Source organism: Squalius cephalus, assembly GCF_949319135.1.
Source record: "Squalius cephalus genome assembly, chromosome: 3".
NCBI lineage: Eukaryota > Metazoa > Chordata > Actinopteri > Cypriniformes > Leuciscidae > Squalius > Squalius cephalus.
Window position 1 is genome coordinate 10,464,145 of NC_137124.1, and position 12,658 is coordinate 10,476,802.

Below are 12,658 nucleotides of genomic sequence, written 5' to 3' on the forward strand. Positions count from 1 at the left end.
ATGTCAGTAAATGATTCATGTTATATTTTACATTTTGCTTTCTAAAAAAGCCTATTGCTTATTTACGTTCAGAAAGTCTTCCAGGTTTGTGGAATTGCACACACAGACCAGCCACTAGATTAACACATTGATTATTATCTTTCAAACACATTAAAACATACAAATTCACATCATTTCATATTTACATGCAATGCAGGGATTTCCCAACTATTTTGCCAGCTGAATGTATTTGACCAAATAGATTTACTTGAAGCAAGCCCTGAAATTTTAAGTTATTAAGTTAGGTTATTAATAAAATTGAGTCAATGATAATAATAACAATAAATAATAAATAAATAAATTCTCTGATGTTGGTTAATGGTCAAATGACATGCAGGTAAACAAATAAAAATAAATTTCATTTTAGTTAGTGTTTTATTTAGATAGTTTTTATTTTAAAATTATTTTAAAATGTACAATTTTTTATGATTTACTTAAAAGCTTTTCATTAAACTCACAAACCCCAGTGCTGACGTAATATAATATTTAATGCACTTCATGTTGTTGATAAAGAATGGAATATATTTTCTTTCTTTTTGTATTTTTATTTTAGATAAATATGGTACAAGATTATCCTATGCAAATCAAATGTGATAAACGATACATTTTTTGTCATGTAATTTGTGAAGAGTGTGGATTTGGGAATAAACTGCTGCTTCAATGTATATGTAATGAGTGATTATAATCAAGGTATTCATCAATATTTTTCCTCTAGTTGAATGACTTCTCTAGGCTTGTGAGATTTTACTTCGTTATAAGTTACCAGTGTGATCACTGAAATGTTCTTTTCATGTATTCTCTAATGTCTGTATTTGATATCTGAATGCAGTGACAGTGCTTTGCTCATTGCTTCCAGAAATGAAATATGGAAAGATGTTTTGTTTTGTTAAGAAAGGTCTTCAACATGTGTCAATACATACATCTGTTTTTCGACTATAGGTCACAGGGGTCATTGAAGTCTATAGTTTAAGGGAACCTTTCTTAGTTAAAGCCTTACTTTCCAGTTAGACTAAAGTGTAGCTCTCCTTCAGAGAAAGAACGCATTATCTTGATGTTTTGAGAGGACTCTCCTGTTTATAGTTAGAGAGTGGCCAAATCCAGCCTTGGAAAAGCTGTGTGTCGGTGTGTGTGTGTGTTAGTCTTCTTGGTTACAGGTTAAGGAACCACTGGCATTATGGGAGATTGACTGAGTTGTTGTTCGAGACATGTTGGCGCCCAGCAACTCAAATCTGCAACCTGGAAGGGTACGACGTGCCTAACTTCAGGGTCCGAGTGTCAGCGGCATAATCGATGGAGATATGCTTCAGTCTATCTGTATATGTGTGGGAAAATTACTATATTTATCTGTTTCTTAGCCAATCAGAATCATTCAACCTGAAGCAAGGACGTAGCTTAGACCTTGGTGAAGGGTATAACTGCTGTGTGTGTGTGTGTGTGTGTGTGTGTGTGTGGGTGGGTGGTGTAGGGTATAACTGCTGTGATCTTTATAACTGTAAAAGAGCGGCCTACGAACTCCTGTGTGTGCGAGTCTTGAAGCTGAACTTCTGCTGATGAAACTGCAAACTATCTTCAGTCAATCTTTTCTTTCAATTTATTATAATTCTGACTCTGGGTCTTCATTCATCATATCTGGTGTTAAATCCCCTTACATTTGGAATCAGTAACTGACTACAATTTGTAAGTAATCTACCCAAGTTACTGTATAATGACAGCTGAGGTTCTGTTTAAACACACGGGATTATTACGGATCAATGTATATTTAAATTTTTTTTTTATTATTACTTGTTTACTCACAAATAACTGCTTTAAAACCCAAGTCAAAGCCAAAAGCCATTTCTATTGTAGTTCAGAATCAGTTCTGGATGGGTTAACTAAATAAACTACATAACACTGCTGTGAATTGCTCACTTGCAAACGTTTGAGATCCGGAGGTGGCCTCGGGAACACCTGGGGAGCTGAAGAAGAGAGCACAGGAGATTGAGGGAAACCTCAACAACAGCAAAAATGCACAGTAATGTGGGTTGGAAAATCTTTCTATTTAGTTTGGACTGATGTGTGTAACTAATAGGATTTTTTTATGTTAGGTTTTACCTTGCAGGCGTGGAACTCGAGGACAGCCGGTTCCCAAAGAGGGTGCTATACTGAGGCGGTCCATCAGAGGGAGCTGTTGTAATGGCTACAAAAGTGTAAAAGGGCTTGTCAAAGCTATATGACATAATGTGACCCTGGATCACAAAACCAGTCACAGTATTTGTGGCAATAGCCAAGTGGCAGACCCATACATTGTAAGGGTCAAAATTATAGATTTTTCTTTTACGCCAAAAAACATTAGGATATTAAGTAAAGATCATGTTCCATGATGCTATTTAGTAAATTTCCTACCGTAAATATATAAAACATTTATTTTTGTGAGTGAATGCAGCACAATCACGAACACAAATGGACAAATTTAAAGGCGATTTTCTCAATGTTTCCTTTTTTTGCACTTTTTCAAATAGTATCTCGGTCAAATATTGTCCTATCCTAGCAAACCATACATCAATATCAGTGGAAAGCTTATTTTTTCAGCTTTCAGATGATGTATAAATCTCAATTTCAAAAAATGTACCCATGTGACTGGTTTTGTGGCGCAGAGACACATCCATGCAAGCAGAAATGCACCAAAGTTTTAAATTATTTTGAGATCTTTATCAACTAGCTTAATAGATATCCCCATAACCTACCTGTGACAGGTGTGTTGTCTGTGAACACTTTATCAAGCTGTGATAAGACTGCATACTTATCCTGAGTGACAGGGGGCGGAGCAACAGAACTGAGCGTGTTGTGGGCGTGGCTCAGACCCCCAAAATCCAAACTCATAGATTTAGGGAAGGCTCTGAACGCAGCTCCTCCCCCAGTTGACAGAGTGCGACCTAAACCAATCAGAGAGGCTGTCAGTGATTACGCTCTCAATGCTTTTCCAATCAGAGTTGCTATTGATATCTAAAGATCGTCATTTTGATTCATTGAAATAAAGCTAAAGTTGAAGTACTAAATATACTAAAACTTAAATAAATTTAGGCTAAATAGAAATATTAGCATGACTAAAATGTTAACCACAATGAAAATATAGAAAGAAAAGCTAATTCAAAATATAAAATACACTGCCCAGGCAACAAAAAAAAAAGTGGATTTAAACAGGCAAATGCTTAAGAGTCTATGATTGGCTCATTTTTACAGTGATTATTATGTTTCTAGCATGTTATATGTTTGGCAACAGATCTTCTAACTCTAATTGATGAAGTGTGTAGCTTTTCATTTCTTAAACAACCATGCAGGAAGACACATGACAACGTCAAGTTTCATCAGGCTCAAATCGTGAAAAAAAATATCTTCTGTGTTAGGCAGAAGAAATACATTTATAAGTTTTGAACAACTTGAGGACACATTTTTTGCGTACTGAACATTATTAATCGTGTTAAATGATTACTAAACTTTAGGCTGCACTGGCCATCTGCTCCAAAAACCATGAAAAACACTCCAGCTTGATACATTATTCTTAAATATATTTATATTTTAGAAAACAGAATAGAAGCAATAGTATAGAAACACAAATATTCTCCCACTCTTGAAATTACTAAAATCAAATTCCATACTTTTCCATGCAATATCCTTTATTGGTATTCCAGGGTATTCTACAAATAATTCCACACACTCTTTCACGCGTGAGCACAGACGTGCCACGAGCGCTTTTCTAAATATACCTTTACTTTAAAGCCTGTGCCTTTTTCATTATCAAAGAGCAGATTGTGTCTCCTTGACCCGGCAGAGCTGTGATGTGTGTGTGCAGGCGCTCTGTGACTTTAACACGGCACTGCTGGAATCTAGAGGCACCGTCTGAAGCCACCGCAGCGAGAAACATCTCAAAATTGTGAAAAAATGTTCAATTAAATTACATTAAAATGTAAAATGTAAAATGTTTTTGTAGCTCGTTTCAATTTGGATGCACTGGCTAATATAACACTCAAACATACTGAATAGTGCTTATCTTGCATTAAGTCTAGCTTGGTCATTTGATCTTGATCACTGGTTTATTGTTAACAGCGTTATTCCATGGGGGTTCAAGTCTGCATACTGTCAAGCTTTTCCTCTGCTTCTCTCTCTCTGACACACTCACGGCCCTCACACATACACAAACATTATATCTGCATTTTATTATGTCACTTTTTTTCCTGCCTGTCATGGCTGGCTCACTCAGCAATCCAGCCAGATGGTCTGAGGTACAGCTGAAGTGTCTGCAGTGCACAATCACATATATCGTTTATGCGACTTACCTAAAGTAAAGCTGTTTTTGAAAGTGCTACTTGCTGTGAAATAAAAGATAAATTGAAACTGTTATGGCTTAATAGTGAATCATTTTTTAAAAATGCAGAAATTTTGATATAACATGGGATCCAACATTTTGTGAATCCAAATTAAAATGCTTCTGTTTTCCATTTAAAGAACATTTTAATGCTAATTTTATAGTGCTGGGCAACGATTAATCGTGATTAATCGCATCCAAAATAAAAGTATGTGTTTACATAATATATGTGTGTGTACTGTGTATAATTATTTTTGTATATATAAATACACATATGCATGTATATATTGTATATAATATTTTATAAATAACAAATCTTTCTTAAATATATACATGCATGTGTGTGTATTTATATATGCAAAAATAATTATACACAGTACACACACATATATTATGTAAACAAACTTTTATTTTGGATGCGGTTAATCACGATTAATCGTTGCCCAGCATTTATGATAAATTTAAGTAAAATTTTGTTAACTTTGAACAAAACAAAACTACATAGTACACTTTTAAATATACTACTATTAAATTTACATCCTATCAAATTTACAAACTTCTTTGTTTTAAATATTTCATAAAAAACTTTATTTCCAGGATTAAACAAAAAGAAACCCCAGAATTTTAACGTGGACTTTTGGACCCCACTTTATACTTCATAGAAATGTATTTTATGTGACGGGCACAATATGTGTGTGTGTGTGTGTATGTGTGTACCTGAAGGACGTGGAAGGGCTGGAAAGGAGGAGGGATGATTCTGGGGTCCCATTCCCGAAGAAATGATTCCCGGCCTCTGTCTCTCCACGCCACTTAACAATGTGTCTTAGACAGAAAGAGAGAAACAGACAGAAAGGAGAGAAGAGGAAGAGAGAAAAGTAAAACATTTAAAGACTAATGATGACTCACGGTACAGTATGTCTGTGTAATTAATCAGGAGAGACCAGACAGAAGGAGGGGAAAGGAAAGGGAGAAGAAAAACAGATTGAAGGCTGTACCTTTAATGGGATGATCTCTGAAGCTCTGTGAGCGAGTCGGTCTGGCAGTGAACACTTCAGTACGGCTGTCAGCCGGAGAGACCGCAGGAGCTCTGTCCCATATTGACAACTGGGACTGGGACTGGGACTGTGCGAATACACACACACACACACACACACACGCATTGAAAAATCAGATCACCACCCTCGATGTGACACATTTTTGGGGTGGTTTTCAGATCAGAGATGAAAGCTTGAACCAAAACCCTCTTTTCCTCTCAAACAGTCCTCCAGTTCATCAGGCCTGAGCTCATAACAGTGAAATTACAGCTTTAATACTTCTTCACTGATACTAAGCCTATTTATATTCTCCATTCTCCTTCTAAGAGCTTTTGATGTATTTTCTCTTCCATTTGTTTTAATAATAATAATAATAATAATTGTGTTGATTTAAGGGAAATACTTTTAAAACTTTACTGACACTAGGCCTGTTTGTATACTCTATTTTACTTCTACAATCATTTGATGTCATTTTCATTTATACCACTACTAATAATAATAGTAATAATAATTATACTACTACTAATAATAATAATAGTAGTAGTAACAATAATAATTTAGTTCTTTAAAGATGATAAATTACAGCTTTCAAACTTCTTCACTGACACTAAGCCTATTATACTCTATTTTCCTCCTAAAATCCTCAGATGTCATTTTCATTTGTAATAATATAATAATAATAATAATAATAATAAGAAATCACATCAAGGGATTGATAATACTATTTTCAGTCAAATAATAATAATAATAATAATAATTATTATTATTAGGAAATTACATCAAGGGATTGATTTTATTATTATTACTAATATCAGTCAGATAATAATAATAATGATTATTATTATTAATATTGAGAAATTACATCAAGGGATTATTAAAAATAAGAATAATTTATTATTAAGAAATGACATCAAGGGATGAATTTAATTAGTATTACAACTATAAGTCTAATAATAATAATAATTGTTATTATTATTATTATGTGACTGATAAATAACTTTTTTTTATTGTTATTACTATTATTATGTGACATAAATAAAAAATGATTGTTATTATTATCATTATTATTATGTGACAAGTAGAACAAAAACGTAGGGAGGAATGATAACAACTCTAATAAAACCAAAACATTCATCAACACAGTTTTGACATTTTTTTGTTGTTTCTCTATCGCTCTTCAAATCTCTTTTGTTCCTCACCAGTGTGCGAGTGGGCCGGGCCGTGGGGTTCAGAGGATGTCCCGGCGGAGGCTGGTTCTGAGCGGGCCCGTGTGGAGCTGGAACAGCCTGAACCCCCGGACCCCACGGCGACTCCACATCCCTGCGCATCTTGCTTTTAGAGAAATGCCTGGAAAAACAGACATTCTTTAACTTTCATCTACACACAATCCATTCGGTGCATGTCTTAATCATTTCGTTTGATCCAAACTGAGACAACACTCACCATTTCTTCCTCTCATATTTGTCCTGCAAGAACTCTTTCAGCTTCTGTGTGTCACGTGCATCAAAACAGCCGTCTGTTTTGGGGTCAAAAGTGCAGAGCCAGGTCCTCCTTCCAACCTAACAACCCAATAAACCAAGAACACAGTTAATCACGCTTTTAAGCCTCATCAACTGTTACAGGCTAATCTTCATATTGCATAGAGTACTTTCTCAAAGGAGATGTTATGTAAGGACTTTAATGTAAAATTGATGTTGAGCACCATCATTTAGAAAGCATTTTGCGTCTTTGGGGTTGTGTTTGCAATTAACTTAAAAGCTTTATTATTACTGAACATTAATAGTTAATGTAAGCATGTTTGCATTAACAACAGATAGTGTGTGTTGCATTATAAGAAAACTGTGTGCTGTACATGATGTGTCTGAGGTATTTCAACAAATTAGACTGTGGCTCATGAACTTATTTTAGCATCGAATGAGCTTCGGTGCAAATTAGCAGGCTCAGTTACACAATGTGAACTGTGGATTAGTGGCTATTTAGCTGTGTAGTTTTCATTTGTCGTTCACTTTAATGTCATCGCTAGCATTGATATTAGCTATGCCAGTCTGTTCCTTCTCATACTCAACACACTTTACTGACAGAGGAGAGGAGGAATGAGTCAGAAGAATTTTTTGCCAGTGTTACACAAGCATGGCGCCCACCCTCAGAGCATTCATTTGGCTTCAACTGCAATGAGCAAGAATCCTGTAGTGCCAATTGTGGGTGTGAATGTGAGTATGTGTGTGTTGGTTGGGGAGTGAAAGAGCAGCGTCTGTACTCGAACCCCATTCAGATTTGCTTACCAGAAAGGCAAGTTCAGTCACACACTCATGGGAAAAACGCAGTATATTACAAACTATTTATTAAAACTATATATTATGCCCACACACCAGCTTAACACAAGCTCTTGGTATCTAACTATCTAACATTTTCTCAAAGCACTACCAAGTCAAACTGCTTTTGTATTTTATATGATGGAAGCCATCAAATGCTTTTAGTCTAATCATTTCCACAGATGGAATAGGTAGTTTTGACAGACATACACACAAGAAATACAGCCAAAAATAAACTGCATAAGTGTATCCATTACACATGTGGTATTTTCTATTAATAGAATTCACGTTATGTTACACATAACGTTGTTGATGATAGGTAAAATGGGATATAATATATTTCTTTAATATGTTCAAGGTTTGCTGTTTTTATTCTGTTTTTGCTATCACTGTTATTAAATTTTAACAATGTATTAAGGCAAGAATTAAGGTGGTTCTGAAGGCAAAAGGGCGTCCAACCCGGTACTAGCGAGGTGTACCTAATAAAGTGGCCAATGAGTGTATAGGCCTGTATCCTTATTTAAAATTAATTTTTTCCTTCTTCAATGTTGAACCAAAATTGTTTGTGCTCTTTCTGACCTTTTTTCCTTTAAGACTCCCATGCACGCCCTCTTCGCATGGGTAGCAGGACTGTGTTACGTTTACTTTGAGCTCTGGGTCACGGTTTATTTCAGGGGTCAGGAATTTTTACCATTATGATGGCAAAAAGCATGTTTCCCCATTGATCTCCATTCAAAAGTAACCCTTTATTATTATGAATGGCTTGACATTAACACCCGTCACTCCTACTAGCCATTTTGGCGGGTTGAATTTTGAAATATCTGAAATAACAGACTATGTGCAATGTATCGTTGTCAAAAAATACTGATTTTACGATACTGAAATATCTGAAACAATGCTCATTTGCCACAGAATAGATACACAATACCAACTCCGACAGCGGGTTACACACAAACCCGCCTCTCCTCACTCACTCGTTTCATTTGCTCTGGATGAATATTGTTGGTGTTACAGGGCTTGAATTACGGCGTGGGATTGCGCTTATTGCACATATTTTCATTAATTTCCGCAGATTTTGTGCTCACACCCAAAGTGTGCGTGCATAAACCCGCCTCTCAGCACTAAATTGAGTTATTTTTCGCTGCTTATTGTGCTTAAACAGTCAAATACACACAAAATAATTTCACAATGCCGGTCTTGGTGAGTATTCACATAAACGCAGTCAGTAATGTTTTAAGTGAACGTCAACAGTTGAGAAAGAACACGCACGTGTAACAGTATAATGGATCCGTGCGTCAGGTCTTAAAGTGACAGCAACCTAATATACCTGCTGCTAAATTATGAGATAATATAAAAAATATCTATAGGGCAGTTTTTCCCCATTGTATCGATGTCAAAATTGTGGCCAGTGAAAATACTGAGTGGCTAGTAACTTTGGAAATCCAAGGAAGTCAGTGAATAATGTATTATATAATGTGATACATACTATTAGCATGCAACATTTTAATCAGGCACCAAACAGAGTACCCTTTATTCGCTTTTGGGTCCAAGGGGGATAGAATTTTGCACAAGAAGAAAATTCAATTTCAGCCTAAGAGCCTTAAAGGGATAGTTCACTTTGAAATTAAATTTTGATATGTTTTAGCTTACCTCACGGGCATCCAAGATGTAGGTGTCTTTTTTTCCGCAGTAGTTTCAATTTTGATATTTTTAGGTCAAACCGTTCTTGTCTGTCAGTCATTTAATGCAGGTCTGTGGTCACTGTCTCAAAGAGCATGCACAAAGTCCAAATTAAAACAATTCCCCATCGTCCAAATTAAACAATTCCCCATCGTAAGTACACATTGATGGCCTAAGACACGAAACGAGCGGTTTGTGTGAGAAAACGAACAGTATTTATATCGTTTTTACCTCTTATACATAGCCACGTCCAAGTGATCTGAGGGCGCGCGCGCATCCTGGTGCAGTTCTTAATGAATGCCGTAGCCAAGGCGACATCTAGTGTATATATCTATGCACCAGATCACTTGGACGTGTGCTGTGTATAAGAGGTAAAACCGATACAAATACTGTTAGTTTTCTCACACAAACCGCTCGTTTCGTGTCTTAGGCCATCAGTGTGTACTTACGATGGGGAATTGTTTGATTTGGACGATGGGGAATTGTTTTAATTTGGACTTTGTGCATGCTCTTTGAGACAGTGACCACAGACCTGCATTAAATGACTGACAGACAAGAACGGTTTGACCTAAAAATATCAAAATTGAAACTACTGTGGAAAAAAAGACACCTACATCTTGGATGCCCTTGAGGTAAGCTAAAACATACCAAAATTTAATTTCAAAGTGAACTATACCTTTAAAGCCAGTGGTTTCACAGCATCGCTTATGTAGACTTGCCACTCACCTCGTTGCCGTGGTTTTGCAAAAACTCCACTTCCTGTTGGGAGAAGGTTGTCATGGAAATAGACTTAACTCTATGGGGTGGGTTGAGCCCTCTCCTGAAACAGAAACAAACCCCAAGCAATGAAACGTTCAACGGGTTCGCATTCATTTTTAATCGAAATAGCAGAAACGTGTGAGATAAATGGTGCGGGATGTGGCAGGGCTGTGATAACGACAGTAAGCTGCAAGAAACCTCTTGCAGCAATAAATTACAAAACAGTGAAGGAAGAGGGCTGCGTATCTTTCATCAGTGCTGGTAGTGAGGAAACTGGTTCGTAAGTGAAGTGAAGTGCAAATTGAAAGGGGAAAAATCACACAATTCCTTTGCTGACATGCAAAAAAAAACACTCTTATATTAATGCCAAACCTGAAATCATGACGAAATGATACGTAACACAAGCGAAACTGTCTGGGACACGCCTGAAAACGACAAAGTAGTAGTAAATACCGAATATCTCGAATGTAAACACAACCAGACTCGCGCTGCATTTGTAGCTACAGAGTTTGGTGAATGCTACTAATGAAATTCTTGACATTATCGCATGCAGTTGCATGTTTTCACTCACAGCATTCCAGAGCATGAGGTGCACACGAAGCAGCCCACGGTGATGTCGATGTAAGTCACCCCGGGTTGGTTGCACTCGAAGCAGTGTTTGTTGACTCCCGCCTGGGCGAGCTCGCGGACCTTGCGCGCGCATATCTCCTGGTTGTCCCGGTGCTTTCTGTTCGACATGCTTCTTCTGGAGCCCTGTAGTCGCGCGCACACACACACACACACCCCCCTGGCCCTCAAGATGGTAATGGGGGAGCCGTTTTCTTTTCACTGTTGCCCACCGTCGCACTTTAATCCCACCGTCGCCGTAGTGTTTCTCACGCGCGCATGCTGAACGCGACTAAGCGGCTGGTCGTCTTCTTCTGAATTGCTCAGGCATGAACAGAGTCTTTACATGCGTAGTCTCTCGTGGTCACGACTGGACGGGAGTTTTACAACCGCCCTGTTTATTTATTCATTCCTGCGGTTTTCTCCTCTGGGCGCGGAGAAAATCCGATTCTTGTCATTGCTTTTCTTCGCTCTGCTGATTCTCTCCGCTCGCACCGTATCAAACCGCGCAGTCTCTGCTGTTGCGCACCCGTATTTCCTTCCAGGGATTCTGGGGGAGACTGCGAACAGAAACCTATGGGAGGAGGACGGAGCGGAGGCAACTGAGCACTACATGCCTCTGGAAAGCGAATAACGCGCGCGGGATAAGTAGGGACTAATCTGCTTAACAATATTTAGTTTGTGATGGCTGCTGTGTGGTCATTATTCTGTGCTTATTTATTTCCAGTGTTACCCAGCAACGTGAGATTTTTATCTTGGACGCGAGTAGGGTTTTTTTTTTTTTTTTTTTTTTTCATTATTTTTTATCACGCCCCTCTATGACGTTTGAAATAAAAATCGCTGTCCTCCGTGTGTTTATTAACTCTTTACATGATGAAGCACACAGTTCTCCTCATGGACCACGACTAAAACAAATAGCACACTTGGCGAGTTTTAAGTGAGTGCATCCTCCGTCCTGTTGACACATTCCTGAGTCAAATCACATTAACGGGGACATCTCAGCAGTTACACTGATGTAATGTTGGCCTGGTTCCTGGTCTTGCAGTGACTGTGAGTGAAAACCATGGTGAAAACACACGATGCGTGTCATGAAGTGGCAACTAGCAACCAGCAGAGGTCACAGCTTCGCCAAACATCCAATTTAGCTTCAATAAAGGGTTAGTTCACCCAAAAATGAAAATTATCCCATAATTTACTCACCCTCAAGCCATCCTAGGTGTATGACTTTCTTCTTTCAACCTAACACAGTTACATTAAAAAATATCTAACTATCTTATCCATACTGCTCCAGTGAGTAAATAAAGCCTGCTGAAGTGAAGCGATGCATTTTTGTAAGAAAGATATTAATATTTATAACTTTATAAACTATAATCACTGGCTTTGGGTGAAGGCCTGAGTGACCTCTGACCCGACGTATGACGTATTTATAAATGTGGAAGCACAGAGGATAGAGAGAGACAAAACACCGGTCACGAATTTTTACAGAGAAATGTCGGAGAAGCTTGAGTTTGTTGCCCAGCCCTATTTGTTTGAATCACGATGCTTCTACTCTCACCTAAGCTTACGCTACTCCTACATCCTATGTCATACGTCGGGTCAGAGGTCACTGTTCCACCGGAACTAAACTCGCGTTTGGCCGTTACCGAAAGCCAGTGATTATAGTTTATAAAGTTATAAATATTAATATCTTACTTCAGAAGGCTTTATTAACTCCCTGGAGATGTGTGGATGACTTTTATGATGGATGGATGCACTTTTCTGGGCTTCCAAATCTAAGGTGCCATTCACTCCCATTATAAAGCTTGGAAGTACCAGGATATTTTTTTAATACAACTCCGATTGTGTTAGGCTGAAAGAAGAAAGTTATATAAAACTAGGATGGCTTG

General features: G+C 37.6%; 1 protein-coding gene across 4 annotated transcripts in view; it reads right to left on the bottom strand.

The window, feature by feature from the left end:
* Positions 1–11,567, bottom strand: part of agfg2 (ArfGAP with FG repeats 2) — a 16,601-nt gene extending 5,034 nt beyond the window's left edge. The window contains exons 1-11 of one of the 4 annotated variants that reach the window (XM_079867735.1): positions 10,738–11,567; positions 10,539–10,591; positions 10,134–10,227; positions 6,859–6,974; positions 6,615–6,762; positions 5,377–5,503; positions 5,099–5,203; positions 4,353–4,385; positions 2,763–2,951; positions 2,131–2,215; positions 1,948–1,994 (exon numbers count right to left, since the gene is read on the bottom strand). In XM_079867735.1, the coding sequence (XP_079723861.1) occupies positions 1,948–1,994; positions 2,131–2,215; positions 2,763–2,951; positions 4,353–4,385; positions 5,099–5,203; positions 5,377–5,503; positions 6,615–6,762; positions 6,859–6,974; positions 10,134–10,227; positions 10,539–10,591; positions 10,738–10,869 (1,129 nt within the window). In that variant the 5' untranslated portion in view covers positions 10,870–11,567. The remainder of the gene's footprint in view (positions 1–1,947; positions 1,995–2,130; positions 2,216–2,762; positions 2,952–4,352; positions 4,386–5,098; positions 5,204–5,376; positions 5,504–6,614; positions 6,763–6,858; positions 6,975–10,133; positions 10,228–10,538; positions 10,592–10,737) is intronic. The other 3 variants (XM_079867736.1, XM_079867737.1, XM_079867738.1) reach the window with 3 other exon arrangements.
* Positions 11,568–12,658: the final 1,091 nt, after the last annotated feature.